Source organism: Felis catus, chromosome B1 (genome assembly GCF_018350175.1).
Source record: "Felis catus isolate Fca126 chromosome B1, F.catus_Fca126_mat1.0, whole genome shotgun sequence".
Classification (NCBI taxonomy): domain Eukaryota; kingdom Metazoa; phylum Chordata; class Mammalia; order Carnivora; family Felidae; genus Felis; species Felis catus.
Window position 1 is genome coordinate 58,431,264 of NC_058371.1, and position 21,007 is coordinate 58,452,270.

Consider the following 21,007-nt stretch of genomic DNA (forward strand, 5'->3'; position numbering starts at 1 on the left):
ATTGTATCTCAAGAAACTAGAGTTTTCTATTTAAAAGCCTGAGGAAAATATACTTGGCATGAGTCCTTATAGGAATGAGAAGCTCACTGGTTGGGATGAGTAATGGATATTATATGTAGGGTGTGAATCACTGGATTCTACTCCTGAAATCATTATTGCACTATATGCTAACTAACTTGAATGTAAATTTAAAAATTAATTAATTAATTAATTAATTAATTAATAATTGATTATTTTAAAAAGGAATGAGAAGCTGCCTTTCTGCCTGGCGGAGCTTATCTGCTTCCCCTCCTCCTGACATATTTCAGAACACAAGGCAGCACTTTTCTTGTGATCTGGATGCTGATATTCCAACCTAGTACCCAGAGGCTCCGCAAAGATTTAAGGGCTTTGAAGGCTGGCCTTTGTGGCTTAGCCTTAACCCAGCCTGATTTTGAACTACCTTTCCCAGTTCACGGAGATTTTTCTCCTTTTTATATTATCAGTCATTGGTCAAACTTTTTTTTTTTTATATGAAATTTATTGACAAATTAGTTTCCATACAACACCCAGTGCTCATCCCAAAAGGTGCCCTCCTCAATACCCATCACCCACCCTCTCCTCCCTCCCACCCCCCATCAACCCTCAGTTTGTTCTCAGTTTTTAAGAGTCTCTTATGCTTTGGCTCTCTCCCACTCTAACCTGTTTTTTTTTTTTTTTCCTTCCCCTCCCCCATGGGTTCCTGTTAATTTCTCAGGGTCCACATAAGAGTGAAACCATATGGTATCTGTCTTTCTCTGTATGGCTTATTTCACTTAGCATCACACTCTCCAGTTCCATCCACGTTGCTACAAAAGGCCATATTTCATTTTTTCTCATTGCCACGTAATATTCCATTGTGTATATAAACCACAATTTCTTTATCCATTCATCAGTTGATGGACATTTAGGCTCTTTCCATAATTTGGCTATTGTTGAGAGTGCTGCTATGAACATTGGGGTACAAGTGGCCCTATGCATCAGTACTCCTGTATCCCTTGGATAAATTCCTAGCAGTGCTATTGCTGGGTCATAGGGTAGGTGTATTTTTAATTTTCTGAGGAACCTCCACACTGCTTTCCAGAGTGGCTGCACCAATTTGCATTCCCACCAACAGTGCAAGAGGGTTCCCGTTTCTCCACATCCTCTCCAGCATCTAGAGTCTCCTGATTTGTTCATTTTGGCCACTCTGACTGGCGTGAGGTGATACCTGAGTGTGGTTTTGATTTGTATTTCCCTGATAAGGAGCGACGCTGAACATCTTTTCATGTGCCTGTTGGCCATCCGGATGTCTTCTTTAGAGAAGTGTCTATTCATGTTTTCTGCCCATTTCTTCACTGGGTTATTTGTTTTTCGGGTGTGGACTTTGGTGAGCTCTTTATAGATTTTGGATACTAGCCCTTTGTCCGATATGTCATTTGCGAATATCTTTTCCCATTCCGTTGGTTGCCTTTTAGTTTTGTTGGTTGTTTCCTTTGCTGTGCAGAAGCTTTTTATCTTCATAAGGTCCCAGTAATTCATTTTTGCTTTTAATTCCCTTGCCTTTGGGGATGTGTCGAGTAAGAGATTGCTACGGCTGAGGTCAGAGAGGTCTTTTCCTGCTTTCTCCTCTAAGGTTTTGATGGTTTCCTGTCTCACATTTAGGTCCTTTATCCATTTTGAGTTTATTTTTGTGAATGGTGTGAGAAAGTGGTCTAGTTTCAACCTTCTGCATGTTGCTGTCCAGTTCTCCCAGCACCATTTGTTAAAGAGGCTGTCTTTTTTCCATTGGATGTTCTTTCCTGCTTTGTCAAAGATGAGTTGGCCATACGTTTGTGGGTCTAGTTCTGGGGTTTCTATTCTATTCCATTGGTCTATGTGTCTGTTTCTGTGCCAATACCATGCTGTCTTGATGATGACAGCTTTGTAGTAGAGGCTAAAGTCTGGGATTGTGATGCCTCCTGCTTTGGTCTTCTTCTTCAAAATTCCTTTGGCTATTCGGGGCCTTTTGTGGTTCCATATGAATTTTAGGATTGCTTGTTCTAGTTTCGAGAAGAATGCTGGTGCAATTTTGATTGGGATTGCATTGAATGTGTAGATAGCTTTGGGTAGTATTGACATTTTGACAATATTTATTTTTCCAATCCATGAGCAGGGAATGTCTTTCCATTTCTTTAAATCTTCTTCAATTTCCTTCATAAGCTTTCTATAGTTTTCAGCATACAGATCCTTTACATCTTTGGTTAGATTTATTCCTAGGTATTTTATGCTTCTTGGTGCAATTGTGAATGGGATCAGTTTCTTTATTTGTCTTTCTGTTGCTTCATTGTTAGTGTATAAGAATGCAACTGATTTCTGTACATTGATTTTGTATCCTGCAACTTTGCTGAATTCATGTATCAGTTCTAGTAGACTTTTGGTGGAGTCTATCGGATTCTCCATGTAGAATATCATGTCATCTGCAAAAAGCGAAAGCTTGACTTTGTCTTTGCCAATTTTGATGCCTTTGATTTCCTTTTGTTGTCTGATTGCTGATGCTAGAACTTCCAGCACTATGTTAAACAGCAGCGGTGAGAGTGGGCATCCTTGTCGTGTTCCTGATCTCAGGGAAAAAGTTCTCAGTTTTTCCCCGTTGAGGATGATGTTAGCTGTGGGCTTTTCATAAATGGCTTTTATGATCTTTAAGTATGTTCCTTCTATCCCGACTTTCTCAAGGGTTTTTATTAAGAAAGGGTGCTGGATTTTGTCAAAGGCCTTTTCTGCATCGATTGACAGGATCATATGGTTCTTCTCTTTTTTTTTGTTAATGTGATGTATCACATTGATTGATTTGCGAATGTTGAACCAGCCCTGCATCCCAGGAATGAATCCCACTTGATCATGGTGAATAATTCTTTTTATATGCCGTTGAATTCGATTTGCTAGTATCTTATTGAGAATTTTTGCATCCATATTCATCAGGGATATTGGCCTGTAGTTCTCTTTTTTTACTGGGTCTCTGTCTGGTTTAGGAATCAAAGTAATACTGGCTTCATAGAATGAGTCTGGGAGTTTTCCTTCCCTTTCTATTTCTTGGAATAGCTTGAGAAGGATAGGTATTATCTCTGCTGTAGACGTCTGGTAGAACTCCCCTGGGAAGCCATCTGGTCCTGGACTCTTATTTGTTGGGAGATTTTTGATAACCGATTCAATTTCTTCGCTGGTTATGGGTCTGTTCAAGCTTTCTATTTCCTCCTGATTGAGTTTTGGAAGAGTGTGGGTGTTCAGGAATTTGTCCATTTCTTCCAGGTTGTCCAATTTGTTGGCATATAATTTTTCATAGTATTCCCTGATAATTGTTTGTATCTCTGAGGGATTGGTTGTAATAATTCCATTTTCATTCATGATTTTATCTATTTGGGTCATTTCCCTTTTCTTTTTGAGAAGCCTGGCTAGAGGTTTGTCAATTTTGTTTATTTTTTCAAAAAACCAACTCTTGGTTTCGTTGATCTGCTCTACAGTTTTTTTAGATTCTATATTGTTTATTTCTGCTCTGATCTTTATTATTTCTCTTCTTCTGCTGGGTTTAGGCTGCCTTTGCTGTTCTGCTTCTAGTTCCTTTAGGTGTGCTGTTAGATTTTGTATTTGGGATTTTTCTTGTTTCTTGAGATAGGCCTGGATTGCAATGTATTTTCCTCTCAGGACTGCCTTCGCTGCGTCCCAAAGCGTTTGGATTGTTGTATTTTCATTTTCGTTTGTTTCCATATATTTTTTAATTTCTTCTCTAATTGCCTGGTTGACCCACTCATTCGTTAGTAGGGTGTTCTTTAACCTCCATGCCTTTGGAGGTTTTCCAGACTTTTTCCTGTGGTTGATTTCAAGCTTCATAGCATTGTGGTCTGAAAGTATGCATGGTATAATTTCAATTCTTGTAAACTTATGAAGGGCTGTTTTGTGACCCAGTATATGATCTATCTTGGAGAATGTTCCATGTGCACTCGAGAAGAAAGTATATTCTGTTGCTTTGGGATGCAGCGTTCTAAATATATCTGTCAAGTCCATCTGATCCAATGTCTCATTCAGGGCCCTTGTTTCTTTATTGACCGTGTGTCTAGATGATCTGTCCATTTCTGTAAGTGGGGTGTTAAAGTCCCCTGCAATTACCACATTCTTATCAATAAGGTTGCTTATGTTTATGAGTAATTGTTTTATATATTTGGGGGCTCCGGTATTCGGCGCATAGACATTTATAATTGTTAGCTCTTCCTGATGGATAGACCCTGTAACTATTATATAATGTCCTTCTTCATCTCTTGTTACAGCCTTTAATTTAAAGTCTAGTTTGTCTGATATAAGTATGGCTACTCCAGCTTTCTTTTGGCTTCCAGTCGCATGATAAATAGTTCTCCATCCCCTCACTCTCAATCTAAAGGTGTCCTCAGGTCTAAAATGAGTCTCTTGTAGACAGCAAATAGATGGGTCTTGTTTGTTTATCCATTCTGATACCCTATGTCTTTTGGTTGGCGCATTTAGTCCATTTACATTCAGTGTTATTATAGAAAGATACGGGTTGAGAGTCATTGTGATGTCTGTATGTTTTATGCTTGTAGTGATGTCTCTGGGACTTTGTCTCACAGGGTCCCCCTTAGGATCTCTTGTAGGGCTGGTTTAGTGGTGACAAATTCCTTCAGTTTTTGTTTGTTTGGGAAAACCTTTATCTCTCCTTCTATTCTAAATGACAGACTTGCTGGGTAAAGGATTCTCGGCTGCATATTTTTTCTGTCTAGCACCCTGAAAATATCGTGCCAATTCTTTCTGGCCTGCCAAGTTTCAAAAGAGAGATCAGTCACGAGTCTTATAGGTCTCCCTTTATATGTGAGGGCACGTTTACCCCTTGCTGCTTTCAGAATTTTCTCTTTATCCTTGTATTTTGCCAGTTTCACTATGATATGTCGTGCAGAAGATCGATTCAAGTTACGTCTGAAGGGAGTTCTCTGTGCCTCTTGGATTTCAATGCCTTTTTCCTTCCCCAGTTCAGGGAAGTTCTCAGCTATTATTTCTTCAAGTACCCCTTCAGCACCTTTCCCTCTCTCTTCCTCCTCTGGGATACCAATTATGCGTATATTATTTCTTTTTAGTGTATCACTTAGTTCTCTAATTTTCCCCTCATACTCCTGGATTTTTTTATCTCTCTTTTTCTCAGCTTCCTCTTTTTCCATAACTTTATCCTCTCGTTCACCTATTCTCTCCTCTGCCTCTTCAAGCCGAGCTGTGGTGGTTTCCATTTTGTTATGCATTTCGTTTAAAGCGTTTTTCAGCTCTTCGTGACTGTTCCTTAGTCCCTTGATCTCTGTAGCAAGAGATTCTCTGCTGTCCTGTATACTGTTTTCAAGCCCAGCGATTAATTTTATGACTATTATTCTAAATTCACTTTCTGTTATATTATTTAAATCCTTTTTGATCAGCAAACTTTTTTTTTTAATGTTTACTTATTTGAGAGAGTGAGCACAAGTGGGGGAGGGGCAGAGAGAGAGGGGGACAGAGGATCTGAAGCAGGCTCTGCGCTGACAGCAGTGATTTGGATGTGGGGCTCAAACTCACAAACCGCGAGATTATGACCTGAGCTGAAGTTGGATGCTCAACCAACTGAGCCACTCAGGCACCGCAGTCAAACTTTTATATGCTTTATTTCTCACTTACCATGGCATTTTCCCCCTCAGTATTTAAATTGTTAGGCAATTTATTCAACAGTGTCAAAGTTTAAAGTGTGGATATAAGAAGATACACCTTGCTCCCTCCCACCTTCAGGTCAGAAGTGCTTCTCTCTGCACCAAGTTAATTTTTTAAAGAGATAATTTCAGAGATCTTGTGTGACTTTCAAGATGAAGCCTACTTCAGTGGAAGGAAAAGAATTAAAAGCTTCTCTGTTGGTGGCTTTAATATTTATGACACCGCTGTGCAGAATGAAGGGGTGGGTATAGAATGGAAATCAAGGCAATGCTCACCCCTACTTTTCCTTTGTATTCTACAGCTCATTGGAAGGCAGTTGCATGTGCCCTGCCCATCTCTTCTACTCTCCAACCTCTTAACTAAAAATGACTTCCCTAAAAGCCAGCATTGTCTTGCAGGTGTTACACAATGTTGTTTTTAATGTAATTTATGTGGAAGGGTAATTATGCAGTGGCCATCAACTTTGCCTCATGCTTATTCCTAATAACTGAGTATTTGTTATTGATAATGTGCCACTGGAGACACTGGGGTTTCTGTTTCAATAAAGAAGAAGGATTTATGAAAGTTTGTCCCTGACTTTGATGAAGCAGAGGTCTAAATGCCATCATCACAGAAATGCAGGCCACATTTTTTAAAGCTACCCCCGGGGAAAACCAAACAAACATATAACAGCGACTCTTAACAAATCTCTGAGCATTTAGGCTATAAATATTAATAGTATCTTCCACTTGTATAAACACTTTAGGGTTACAAAGATATTTCTTATTCATTGTTTCATTTATTCTCCACAACACCCTTGTGATAAAGGAATAAGGCTATTATATATATTTTCCAGATGGAACAACCACAGTTCGAGGGCCCAAGGTTATATGACTGGTAAGTGGCCTGGGATTGCACCTAGGTCTAGCACTTTCTCACTGTATTGTCAATAATGTGCTGTCCTTGAAACATAAGACCAAGGTCTTCATGTTGCTTTTTCCAGTAATTGTGACAGGCAAACATGTCATAAACATTCTATAGCCCAGTCATCTTATGTTTAGTGATGCACATTGCTTAAAAGGCCAGTCCCAGTTGGGGGTTCAGTTTATAAATGTGAACTAGATTGTTTTATTTAATTGGACTATGTGGAGATCAAAATTGTGATCTTGATTATACTATACTAGCACCATGCTTAAGCCAGAATATTTTTTTCAACTGCTAAAAGAGCTTTATAGGTATCTTTCACACTCTTGCTATGACATAAATTTTTAACAAAAACAAACAAGAGCTCTGATGAGCATGGAGACACATGGCACTCCACTGATCACAGTATTTATTAAGTATGTGTTATGTTCTGTAGAGATCAGGACCCTAATGGTACTACACCCTCCTCTTGTCATCATCCATATTAGCCAAAGAAGTGTTTTACAACCATCCTGCACATTCGAATCATCCACAGGAGAGGATGTGCTGACTTGGAGTGCTCTTAAAAGGATGGTAATTAATGGAATTGGGATGATTTATGCTCACCCATATTACAAACCAGAGATTGACCTCCCTGGATGGTGTTTTTATAGTTTCCTAATGTTATGCATTTCTTCTCACCAGATAGAGCCACAGGTTCATGTGCATCCCATTTTAACTTAAAAAAAATTTTTTTTTAACGTTTATTTATTTTTGAGACAGAGAGAGACAGAGCATGAACGGGGGAGGGTCGCAGAGAGAGGGAGACACAGAATCTGAAACAGGCTCCAGGCTCTGAGCTGTCAGCTCAGAGACCGACGCGGAGCTCGAACCCACGGACCATGAGATCATGACCTGAGCCAAAGTCGGACGCTTAACCGACCAAGCCACCCAGGCGCCCCCCATTTTAACTTTAAATACTGGTCTTCAACTCTCCCCTATTTTATATGTAAGAGCTACATAATTTTGGTATTCTTCTCCAATACTAGGGCTGACCATTAGGGAGGAAATCTATGGATTTGAATGATAACTTTTCTTTTGCTGTTTTCAACAAAGGGATGGTTGCTGGAGAGGATAGGGGAAGGGCAAAATGGGTGAAGGGGAGTGGGAGATACAGGCTTCCAGTGATGAAATGAATAAGTCACAGGGATTAAAGGTACAGCATAGGGAATATAGCCAGTGGTATTGTAATAGTGTTGTATGGTGACAGATGATTGCTGCACTTGTGGTAAGGATAGCATAACCTATAAACTCGAATTACTAGGTTGTAAACTGTGCTGAAACTAATGTAGCATTGTGTGTCAACTATACTTTTTAAAAAAGGTTCCTTATTAACACCATTTTTCCTAATCTAGAAGGGGTTTCTCTCGTGTATCTTTGTTGCTCATGTAATGTAATTCTATTTTAGACAAATAGATAAAGTGGACAACTCTTCAAATGACCTTGTAATCTAAAACCTGTGGCAGTTCTCTGAACAGCAGCTGCTTCAGTCCCAGGAGCTTCAAGCATTGCAAACAGTTACATTGAAGAAAAAGGTGCATTAGTTTCTATTCCATTTTTTTTAATGTTGACACAAATACAACTCAGTCATTCATAAACTGAAAATAAACACAAAAATTCCCTAGTACTTCAAGACCAAAATTCAAAGTTTAACGTTTTTCAAGACAGGGGCACCTGGGTGGCTCAGTCAGTTAAGCATCTCTCAGTTTTGGCTCAGGTCATTATCTCACGGTTCCTGAGTTCAAGCCCCATGTTTGGCTGTGAGCTGCTGATGGTGTGGAGCCTCCTTGGGATTCTCTCTCTTTCTCTCTCTCTGCCCTTCCCCAGCTCTAAATAAATAAATAAACACTTAAAAATATTTATTTTTTAATATTTTTATAAAATAAATAAATTAAAAATAAAGTTTTTCAAGACTATTTTTTTTACCAGGTTCTTTTTTTCTGACAATCTGAAAATACTTGAGAATGTCCAATTTCACTCCTTTCCTCTTTCCCCCCCTTCTCTTTCTCTCCCCCTGTCTTCTTGCCTCCCTTCTTCCCTCTTTTCTTCCCTCTCTCCCTTTAGTTTTTTAATCTTAAAGTGGACTAGGTGTGTTTGTTTATTCTACGTTCTATGTTTTCAAAACACATTACATATTATTATAGATGCAATGATACCACATTATGGAAAGTCTGGAGAAGTGGAGAAAATGATGGGGAAGGGAGTAATTTTGCTTCAAATAGCTACCAGCACCTGCTCTATTTCCTCTCAAATCTTCTAACATAAATACTTGTTTTTATTTTTACCTTATTGGTATAATTACAACACATAAACGTATACTCCTTTTTAAAAAATAACGTTTCTATTTTTTACACTTACCAAGATAAAATTAGTGCTTTAAATAAGGTACCTTTTTTACTCGTTCCTTCTAAAAACAGTCCTGATTGCTAGGGAAGGAGACAAGAAGCACTGCCCCTTCAAAAGTGGTTTTAAGCCAGGGGCCCAGGTGGCTCAGTCAGCTAATGATCTCATGGTTTGTGGGTTTGAGCCCTACATCAGGCTCTGGTTTGATAGCTTGGAGCCTGCTTGGGATCCTCTCTCTCTCCTTCTCCCTGCCTCTCCCCCACTCTCTCTCTCTCTCTCTCTCTCTAAATAATTTTTTTTAATTAATAAACAAGTAGAAGTGGTATAAGCCAGACAAACGTGGTCAAGTCTAATGATGCCAAACCATTAGATGAGCTTTCCATGGGGTCAGTGAAAAACACTTTCTGCACATGGGAAAGTCTTATGTAGCTGGGAATGGTCAAAAGGAAAAACAGCTATTCCCCATCCACCTCTTAAAAAAAACCACAAGATTGGTCATAAATTATTATTTATTCAGGTTCCCACTGGGTTAGGCTAAATCCCACAACTTCATGATGCATATGTGGGCGGCAGTTCTCAATTTTAGGAATCTTTAACATTTTCAATTGACTTAACATAGTGTCCCAAACAGGATAATCCACTTCCCTGACTCAAAACACTTACATAATTAAAGTTTTTCAGGTTGCAAATAACAGAACCCACTTCTGCTTAGCTTAAGAAAAAAAAAAAATTAAGTTAGGGAATTATTGGGAAGATAATGGAGTAGCCCATGTAACTGAAGGATGAGTTAAAGTCCATGGCCTCCTCTTTAGAAAGCTGTCATCGACGTGACTCAGCTCTGAAAACTCCCAGACTCTGTCTCTCGGGTCCAAATTTTAAACTTCCAGGTAAAAAACTTAGGTTCACTTGGGGTCGAGCATGTACCGTGTACCAACCAGCTTGTGGCAGGGGACAGTGTCACATGGAACTTCCACCGATGCTGGGAGGTCCTCGGTGTGAGCTAGACAATGACCCCAAGGTATCTACTACTTTCTGCCTCAAGGGAAAGAGCTCCATCATATCCTAAGCAACACATTTTATACCGGATTCTTTTTACTAGGCCTTTCTAGCAGGCTAAATTTGAATATGATGAGGGTGGGGGGGTCCTGCTTTAAAGAGTAGGAAGCCAATATTAGGTGCAAATTCTGTTTAGAAAGAGATTACTATAAGCATTCCAGGGTTCCAGAGGGAGAAACTGCTCAAGTCACTCAAATTCCAAAGCCAGCTAAGGTCACATGTGGCCAGTAGAACAGCCATCCTTTCCCCAAATGCCATTATAGAGAGAGTAGCAACAGCTTCTAGATCATGCTCAGCAATCTGACAATGTGACACCACATTCTTATGGGGCAAAGTTTAGGAACAGGGAGGCCTGGCAGCACAATGTTCAATTGCAGTCTCACCAGTGACGTGTTCCCCAGGCAGCCAGCTAAAGGTACTCTCTATGTCAAAACCCTGCAGTGGTTGCCCCTGGGGCCTGACATTACTGTAAAGTGGTCTGTGAATCTACATGCCCCCCAATCTTATCATTAAGCCACATGAATAATACGTCTCACCCGTATATTTTCTACCACTTTCAAATATATGTCATTATTGTGATCAAGAAAAGCATTCTGAGGGAGCCTGGGTGGCTCAGTCAGTTAAGCATCCAGACTTTTGATTTTGGCTCAAGTCACGATCTCCCCATCATTAGATCAAGCCCCAGATTGGGCTCTGTGCTGATAGCATGGAGCCAGCTTGGGATTTCCTCTCTCCCTCTCCCTCTGCCCCTCTCCTGCTCACATGTGTGTGCGTGCTCACGCGCTCTCTCTCTCTCTCTCTCTCTCTCTCTCTCTCGTATCTCTAAATAAATAAATAAATAAATAAATAAATATTAAAAAAAAGAAAAGCATTCTGATTTCACAATAGCTTTATATAAATATATATATATATATATTTCCTCAGTCAACAAATAATTCAATTAAGTATTACATGTGGAGATACCCCCAAATGTTTAATATTGAAAAGGAACTACTGTCGTGTGCCTGTGAATAATATAGAAGACAGTGAATAATACAGAAGATCAGCAAATATTGTGGTGCCAGCTGGACAAAAATAATAGGGGACCCAAAGGGCACCCTGACAAATGTGATTTTCTTAGCAACACCTGGCTATGGCTTAGTAAGGATTAATTTGAAGCTGACTCCAGAACTAATTTTGATAATAACTGCACTCTGCGATATATGAAATTACATCACATAAAAGCTATGTTCAAATTAATGGCTTGTTAAATATTCACATTTACATAGAGAGTTTAACTATATTAACTAAAGTTAATTTATCAATGTAATGAAGTTAAATTCAATCGAAATAAAAAAGAGTGGCTGAGCTCAAAAAAGTTGGGAAGCACTTTGGTCTGTCCCATTCCTGTGACAAACATGATCTTCTGAGTGGTCACTGTCATTACACAAATATTTTCTCTCTTATTTTTGTTGCCTCTCTTTGTCTCTCTATTTTGCACCCAGGAAGTGCTCAGCAAATATTTGTTTCTGAAAGTCTGTACCCCCCTGAGGCAAAATGAAATTGTTAGGCGGAACCATCCGGGAGATTCAAAGTCTGGCTGGGTTCTTCCTTCCCACGCCTCTGCTTGGGCCCCGCATTGGGGTTGAGGCAATCTGGCTGCTTTGCTCCCGCTTTGAGCCACGCCCTTCTACCACTCATCCCTCTCCCCGCCCGCTGTGAGGCTGGCTTCCTCCACCCCCTCACAAGAACTTAGTTTTCCCAGTCTCGAACTAATAAAACAGTGGCTTTCTGAATCCAACTGCGGGAAACATTTAAAGCGGTAACTCATCTCTCTTTATAAGAATTTAATCTGTAAGGAAAGAAAAATCTAACAAGTCAAGATCTTTTGCTAACCACTTAACTTCAGATTTAATGAGACATAAAGGAGATTATTAAACTCGCAATGAGTTAGAGTTACAATTGGCCCAGGGTACAATATTTAGCTTTGAAGGTGAATTTCCGCTTTGCCTTCCCTTTTGCCGAATTCGTGGTTTTCCTTATGGGGAATGATGCTGGCTTGAAATTTGATCTTGCTAAGTAATTTTCTTCTCTAGTTGGTCTCTTGATGGCTAGACAATGGCTGAACCATAAAGCAGATACAGTTCTAAAGCTATTTTTTTCAAACAAATGACCATGCAGAGCAATGTTTTGTTGTCACTGTCTGGAGCCTGGGCGGCAGGAGAAAGAGTCTGAGGCAGAGGCAGGAGCTTTGCCAACTGAAATACCAGCACCTGGACTGTGGTATTCTGTGGCACACATGTCCTCAGGGATGTCACAACTATATTGCAGGAACAACTTGAGGCCCCAAGAGCAGCAGGAGCATCTTGTTTCCTGTTTTCTAACTCACAGCCTTACAATGCTATTAAAGACTCTATTTCTTTTTGTGCTTTAAAAGAGAGATTATAGCAAGCATCACCTGGCCAAAGTGGAATCATGCTATAGACTGATAAGACGTACATTCTGATTCCAGACTCTGATTTCAGTTCCTTCACTATTTTCCTTCCCATCACCCTATGCTCTGCAGCACCTCCCTCCCCCTCTCTCTCCCTTTCTCCCTCTCTCCATCTGTCTCCCTCCCTCTCTCCATCTCTCTCCATCTCCACCTCTCTTCATCTCCATCTCTATCTCTGTCTCCTCTCTCTTCCTAATGCAATTCACAAAAAGACTGCAGACTGCCTGGACCTCAAGAATCCAAGTAAATAGCTAAAAGTCTTGAAGCACCACTTAGAGTCAACCAGACTTATGCAGCACCACCATTTCTCACCAAAGAAAAAAGAAGAAATTCAGGAACATTTGGAGGCGAAATTAAAAGGCTTTTGTTTTTGTTTTTACCCTATGGTTCTGAATAGTATCGAAATCATAACCATCTTGGGTGCTTGATATTTTAGGTCTAAGATGTCTTGCTTGTCCCATTGAAATAAGTCACCAGAGGGGCGCCTGAGTGGCTCAGTCAGGTAAGCCTCTGACTTCAGCTCAGGTCATGATCTCACAGTCTGTGAGTTTGAGCCCCACATTGGGCTCTGTGCTGACAGCTCAGAGCCTGGAGCTTCTCATTCTCTCTCTCTCTCTCTCTCTCTCTCTCTCTCTTAAAATAAATATTAAAAAAATAATACACATTTTAAAAAATTAAAAAAAAATGTCACTAGACCAATGACAATATAGGTAGGACAACTGTAATAAATAATAATGATGGTAGGTGGTGTTTTTTGAGTTTGGGAGGGTGGCAGAGTAGGAGGACCCTGAGCTCACCCTGTCCTACGTTTTCAACCAGATATCATCCACATCCAAGTCAATAAACCAGAGAGCAAGCCAAAGACTGGCAGAATAAATTCCACGACTAAATATAAAGAAGAAACTGTAGCTGAAAGGTTAGAAGGTCCGAAAGTGGAGGGAGCCTCTGGCAGGAGCGAAGGAGCTGCGTGGGCAGAGAGGGCAGGGAAGCGGGCCATCATACCAGGGAACTCACATGGGGAAGACTAATCCCCAAAATGTTTGGCTTAAAATCCAGAGGGGCTAAATTCTGTGAGTTTGTAAAACCAGTGGGACTTGGATGTGGAGCTTTAAACGTCAGCTGACTCAGCACTGGGTGAGACTGAAGGGAGAGGGATAGCTGCATTGTCGCCCTTAAAGAGACAGCAGCTTGTGGAGAGGCAAGGTAAAAATGGCAGTTTATACAGTGCAGGGTAGGGGGGCAGATGGGAGACAGATGTGTTCATACTGATTTTGGGGTGGGTTGGGAGATATTTTTGAAAATGAGGGAGCTGGCAGGCACCATTTTCCTCCCCCCACCCAGTACCCCAATATAAACACAGAGCCACCTGTGGAAAGTGGGGCTACACAGACACTTGTAGCTCCAGCCTCAGGGCAAATTCTGTTAAAGCTGCGTGAGAGTGCTGCCCAGCCAGATCGCAGGGCCCAGCCACCATTGTGCAAGGCGCCCAGCCACTCAGTGCACAGCTGCTGGGGCACAGCACTCAGCCGCCCCAGGGCACCCAGCCACAGCAGCGTTTCAGGGGATCTGGCAATAGGACTAGTGGCCCAACACAAATTTTGCTAACACTACTGCTCTGCTCCCAAGTGCCCAGAGGGCATGCCCCCTTACAGCTGGCCTGCCCGGGTCCCACTAACACCACAGAGACCAAGCACAGCCCACAAGGGGCTGAGACTCAGTGCAGATGACTGCACTGAAATGAAAAGTGATTCAGACACAATAGCAGGACACAAGCAACACACAGAGGATATTCTCCTGAAATGCTGTTGAACCGGGGACACTGCAGTGCAAGGCACTACAGGACGCCCTCTTCATAAAGTCACTATATTCAAGAGCAGAAAGCACAGCAGACTTTCTAAACACAGAGAAACAGACACAGAGAGGCAGACAAAATGAGGAGACAGAAAAATGTGTCCCAAATGAAAAATAGGACAAGGCCATGACCAGAGATTTAAGCCAAACAGATATAAGTAACATGAATGATAGAGAATATAAAGCAGTGATCATAAGGATACTCACTGGACTTGAGAAAAGAGTGGAAGACATGAGTAAGACCCTTAATACAGAGATAAGGAATAATATAGCAAAGATAGAGGGCTCAATAAGTGAAATGAGAAACACAAAGGAATGAATTACTGACCAAGAAGACAGAGTAATGGAAAGTGATCAAGCTGAACAAAAGAGAGGAAAAAAAGAATTACACAAAACAAGACTTAGGGAACTTAGTGACTCCATCAAACATAATGACATTCATATTATAGGAGGCCCAGAAGAAGAAGAAAGAGAACAGGGGGCAGATAATATATTTGAAGAAATAATAGCTGAAAACTTCCCTAATCTGGGGAAGGAAACAGATATCCAGATCCAGGAGGCACAGACAACTCCCATCAAAATCAACAAAAGCAGACCCACGTTGTAATTAAATTTGCAAAATATGGTGCTACAGAAAAACGCAGCAAGACAAAAGAAGTCAGTCATTTACAAGGGAAAACCCATAAGCCTAGCAGATTTTTCAACAGAAACTTTGCAAGCCAGAAGGGAGTGGCATGATATATTCAAAGCACTGGATGTGGGGGCACCCGGGTGTTTCAGTTGGTTAAGCATCTGACTTGGACTCAGGTCATGATCTCTTGGTTCACGAGTTCGAGCCCTACATCGGGCTTTGTGCTGACAGTTTAGAGCCTGGAGCCTGCTTCTGATTCTGCGTCTCCCTATCTGTCTGCCCCTCCCCTGCTCCTACTCTGTCTCTCTCAAAAATGAATAACTGTTAAAAAAAAAATTTACAAAGTACCGGATGGGAAAAACCTGCAGCCAAGAATATTCTATCTAGCAAAGCTACCATTTAGAATACAAGAAGAGATCAAGACAAACAAAAACAGACAAACAAAAACTAAAGGAGTTCGTGACAACAAAATCAGCCCTGCAAAAAATATTAAAGGAGACTCTTTGAGTGGAAAGGAAAGATCAAAAAAATCACAGTATAAAGGTAGGAAACACAAAAGCAGTGAAAATGAATATTTCTGTGAAAAATGAGTCAAGAAACTCACAAAAAAAGAAATGAAATATAATGACATATACCTAAAACATGGGGAGTTGAGGAGAAACGGGTTGAACCCTTAACTGACCATTAACTTAGAATAGACTAACGTATGCAGAAGAGGTTCCATACAAACCTAATGATAACCATATATCAAAAACCACCAATAAACATGCAAAGAAAAGAAATCTAAATATATCACTAAAGAATTTTAGCAAACCAAGCAGGAGAGAAAGACAAGAAAGGATGAGAGAAAATCTTCAGAAACAACCACAAAACAAGAAATAAAATGACAAAAAAATATGTATCTATCAAAAGTACTTTGAATGCAATGGACTAAATGCTCCAGTTGAAAGCCATAGGGTGACAGAATGGATAAGAAAACAGGACCCATCCACATGCTGCCTCTAAGAGACTCATTCTAGACATAAAGACACCTGTAGATTAAAAGTGAGGGTATGGAGAAATATCTATCATGCAAATGGATGTAAAAAGAAAGCCAGAGTAGCAATACTTATATTGGACAAATTGACCCTAAAGCAAAAACTATAATAAGAGTAAGGAAGCCTATACAATAATAAAGGGAACAATCCAACAAGAAGATATAACAATTGTAAATATTTATGCACTCACTATGAAAGCACCCAAATACATAAAACAGTTAATAATAATATAAATGAAGTAATCAATAATAATACAATAATAGTAAGGGACATTAATACCACAGTTATATCAAAGGACAGATCATCTAAACAGAAAATCAACAAGGAAACAATGGCTTTGAATGAAACGCTGAACCAGATGGACTTAACAGTTACTTCAGCACACAACAGAATACACATTCTTTTCAAGGGCACATGGAACAGTTTCCAGAATAGATCACATATTATCCCATAAAACAAACCTCAACAAATTCAAGATCAAAGTAATATCATTCATCTTTTCTGACCACAGCACTATGAAAGTAGAAGTCAACCACAAGAAAAAATTCAGAAAGATCACAAATACATGGCAGTTAAATAACATGCTACTAAATACAGAATGGGTCAACCAGGAAATAAAAGAAGAAATAAAAAAGTACATGGAAACAAATGAAAATGAGAACAGTGGTCCAAAATCTGGGATGTGGCAAAAGCAGTTCTAAGAGGGAAGATTATAGCAATATAGACCTACCTCAAGTAGCAAAAAATATCTGAAACAACCTCACCTTATAACTAAAGGAGCTAGAAAAAAACGAAACCTAAAACCAGCAGAAGGAAGGAAATAATATAGTTTAGAGCAGAAATAAATGAAATAGAAACTAAAAGAACAATAGAACAGATCAATGAAACTAGGACTGGTTATTTTTAAAAATCAATAAAACTTAGCATAACTCTCTCCTAAATGAAATAAGTCATACAGAGAAAGACAGAAACTGTATGTTTTCACTCTTATGTGGATCCTGAGAAACTTAACAGAAGACCATGGGGGAGGGGAAAGGGAAAAAAAAAAGTTAGAAAGGGAGGGAACCAAACCATAAGAGACTCTTAAAAACTGAGAATAAACTGAGGGTTGATGGGGGGGTGGGAGGAAGGGGAAAGTGGGTGATGGGCATTGAGGAGGGCACCTGTTGGGATGAGCACTGGGTGTTATATGGAAACCAACTTGACAATAAATTCCATATTAAAAAATAATTAAAAATAAAATAATAAAATAAATAATCATAAGTAATAAAAAATCAATAAAACTGATAAACCGCTAGCCAGACTTACCAAGAAAATAAAAGGAAGGACTCAAATAAATAAAATCACAAATGAGAGATGAGAAATAACAATAAACACCACAGAAATATAAATAATTATCAGAGATTATTATGAAAAACTATATGCCAACCAATTGGACAATATAATAAATTCCTACAAACATATAAACTACAAAAACTGAAAGAGGAAGAAATAGAATATTTGATACCTAGGAATAAACTGATAACCAGCAAAGAAATAGAATCAGTAATCAAAAACTCCCAACAAACAAAAGTATAGGACCAGATGGCTTCACATGTGAATTCTACCAAACATTTAAATGTTTATTTATTTATTTTTGAGAGAGAGACAAGAGAACACAAGCAGGGCGGGCAGAGAGAGGGGGAGAGAGAGAGTCCCAAGCAGGCTCCACACTGTCCACACAGAACCTGATGCAGGGCTCCAACTCATAAACTGTGAGATCATGACCTGCGCTGAAATCAAGAGTCAGCCACTTAATCAACTGAGCCACTCAGGCACCCCTAGCAAACATTTAAAGTTGAGTTAATACCTATTATTATCAAATTTATTTAATCAGATTTATTTAACTTCTCATAAGAATTCCTCTTTGACCCATGTGTCATTCATAAATGTGCTGTTTAGTCTCTATGTATTTTGGCAGTTTCCAGCTATTTTTTGTTATTGATTTCTAGTATAATTTATTTGTGGTCTGACAGCATACTTTTCATGATTCCTAGTCTTGTAAATTTATTCAGGTGTATTGTATGTCCCAGAATGTGGTTGATCATGGTATTTGTTCCGTGTGGGCTTGAAAATAAGGTGTATTCTGCTGTTGTTGGATGAAGTGTTCTACAGATGTTAATTAGATACAGATGGTTGATGGTGCTGTTCAATTCAGTTATGTCTTCACTGATTTTCTGCCTCAAGTACTGACAGAAAGGTTGAAATTTCCAACTCTAATTGTGGAGTCACCTATTTCTCCTTGGAGTTCTATCAGTTTTTGGCCTCCCATGCTTTGATGTCCTATTATACATAATCCCCCCCCCCCCAAAAAAAAACCAGAATAGGAGGGAAAACTTTAAAATTCATTCTATGAGGCTAGCATTATCCTGATACTAAAACTGATAAAGACACCACAGATAAAGACACCATTAAAAAAGAGAACTATAGGGAAATAACCCTGAAAGCCATAGTTGCAAAAATCCATAATAAAATGCTAGCAAATCAAATCCAACAATACATTTAAAAAATTCACCATGATTTACGCCTGGGTTGCAAGGGTGGTTCAATATTCACAAATCAATCAGCGTGATACATCACATTTATAAAAGGAATGACAAGATCTATATGATCATTTCAGTAGACACAGAAAAAGCATTTGACAAAGTACAACATCCATTCATTATAAAAACCCTCAACAAAGTAGGTTTAGAGGATACATTCCTCAACATAATAAAGGCCATATATGAAAAACTTAGAGCTAACATCATCCTCAATGGGGAAAAACAGAGCTTTTCCCCTAAGGTCAGGAACAAGACAAGGAGTCCACTCTCATCACTTTTATTTTACATAGTATTGGAAGTCATAGTCACAGAAATCAGACAACAAAAAGAAAGAGAAGACATCCAAATGGTAAGGAAGAAATGCAACTTTCAGCACTTGCAGATGACATGATATTATATATGAAAACCAGGAAAGACACCACCAAAAAACTGCTAGAACTGATACACAAATTCAGTAAAGTTGCAGGATGCAAAATCAATGTACAGAAGTCTGAGGCATTTCTATACACCAATGATGAAGCAGCAGAAAGAGCAATTAAGAAAATAATCCCATTTACAACTGCACCCAAAGTAAAGTGTCTTGAAATAAACCTAACCAAAGAGGTGGAACACCTGTACTCTGAAAACTACAAAACACTGATGAAAGAAATTGAAGACATGCAAAGAAATGGAAAAACATTCCATGCTCATGGATTAGAAGAACAAATATTGTTAAACGTCTATACTAACCAAAGCAATCTATACATTTAATGCATTCCCTATCAAAATATGAAGAGGACTTTTCACAGAGCTAGAACAAACAATCCTAAAATTTGTATGGAGCCACAATAGTCCCCAAATAGCCAAAGTGACCTTGAAAAAGCAAAGCAAAGCTGGAGGCATCACAATTCCAGACTTCAAGTTATATTACAAAGCTGTAGTAATCAAAACCATGTGGTACTGGCACAAAAACAGACACAACAGTTCAATGGAACATAATGGAAAATCCAGAAATAAACTCACAACTATATGGTTAATTAATCTTTGACAAAGCAGGAAGGAATATCCAATGGGATAAGGACAGTCTCTTCAACAAAGAGTGTTGGGAAAACTGGACAGCAACATGCAAAAGAAAGAAACTGGACCATTTTCTTACATGATACACAAAAATAAATTCAAAATAGCAAAGACCTAATGTCAGACCTAAAACCATTACAAATCCTAGAAGAGAACACAAGCAGTAACCTCTTTGACATCAGCCATAACAACTTTTTTCTAGCTATGTCTCATGAAGCAAGAGAAACAAAAGAAAACTAAACTATTGGGACTAAATCAAAATAAAAATCTTCTGCACAGCAAAGGAAACAATCAATATAACTAAAAGGTAACCTAAGGAATGGGAGAAGAGATTTGCAAATGACATATCTGATAAAGGGTTAGTATCTCAAAATATATAAAGAATTTCTAAAACTGAACACCCAAAAAACAAATAATTCAATTAAAAAATGGGCAGAAGACATGAATAGACATCTCTCCAAAGAAGACACAGAGATGGGCAACAGACATATGAAAAGATGTTCATCATCACTTCCCATCACAGAACTGCAAATCACAACTACAACGAGAGATATCACCTCACACCTGTCAGAATGGCTAAAATCAACAACACAAGAAACAACAGGTGTTGGTAAGAATATAGAGAAAGGGGAGCCCTAGTGCACTGTTGGTGGGAATTCAAACTGGTGCAGCCACTGTGGAAAACAGAATGGAAGTTCCTCAAAAACCTAAAAATAGAGCTACCTTGAGGCGCCTGTGTGGCTCAGCCAGTTGAACATCCGACTCTTGATTTTGACTCAGGTCATGATCCCAGGGTCATGGGATTAAGCCCCACCTCAGGCTCCAAGCTGGGTGTGAAGCTGGCTTAAGATTCCTCTTTCCCTCTCCCTCTGTCCCTCCCCACACACACATGTGCAGGCTCTCTAAAAATTAAAAAAATAAAATAAAACAAAAAAGATACATGCACCCTTATGTTTATAGCAGCATTACTTATAGTATTATTGTACTGTATACACACACACACACACACACACACACACACACACACACACACACTGACAATGGAATATTACTCAGCCATAAAAAATGAAATGTTGCCATTTGCAATGACATGGATGGACCTAGAGAGTATTGTGCTAAGCGAAATAAGTCAGTCAGAAAAAGACAAATACCACTTGATTTTACTCATATGTGGAATTTAAGAAAGAAAACGAGCAAAGGGGGAAAGAGAGAGAGAGAAAGCAAGAAATAGACTCTTAACTAGAGAACAAATTGATGGTCACCAGAGCAGAATTGGGTGGGGGATGGATGAAATAGGTGATGGGGATGAAGGAGTGCACTTGTCATGATC

General features: G+C 39.3%; 1 protein-coding gene and 1 long non-coding RNA gene across 2 annotated transcripts in view; one reads left to right on the forward strand and one right to left on the reverse strand.

Annotated features, from left to right (window-relative positions):
- Positions 1-6,084, forward strand: part of MFAP3L (microfibril associated protein 3 like) — a 100,539-nt gene extending 94,455 nt beyond the window's left edge. Inside the window, exon 5 of the mRNA XM_045055681.1 lies at positions 6,008-6,084. Within this exon, the coding sequence (XP_044911616.1) occupies positions 6,008-6,069 (62 nt within the window). The 3' untranslated portion in view covers positions 6,070-6,084. The remainder of the gene's footprint in view (positions 1-6,007) is intronic.
- The window catches only part of LOC111560135, a 297,662-nt gene that overhangs the window by 132,301 nt on the left and 144,354 nt on the right, over positions 1-21,007 (reverse strand). The window lies entirely within an intron of this gene.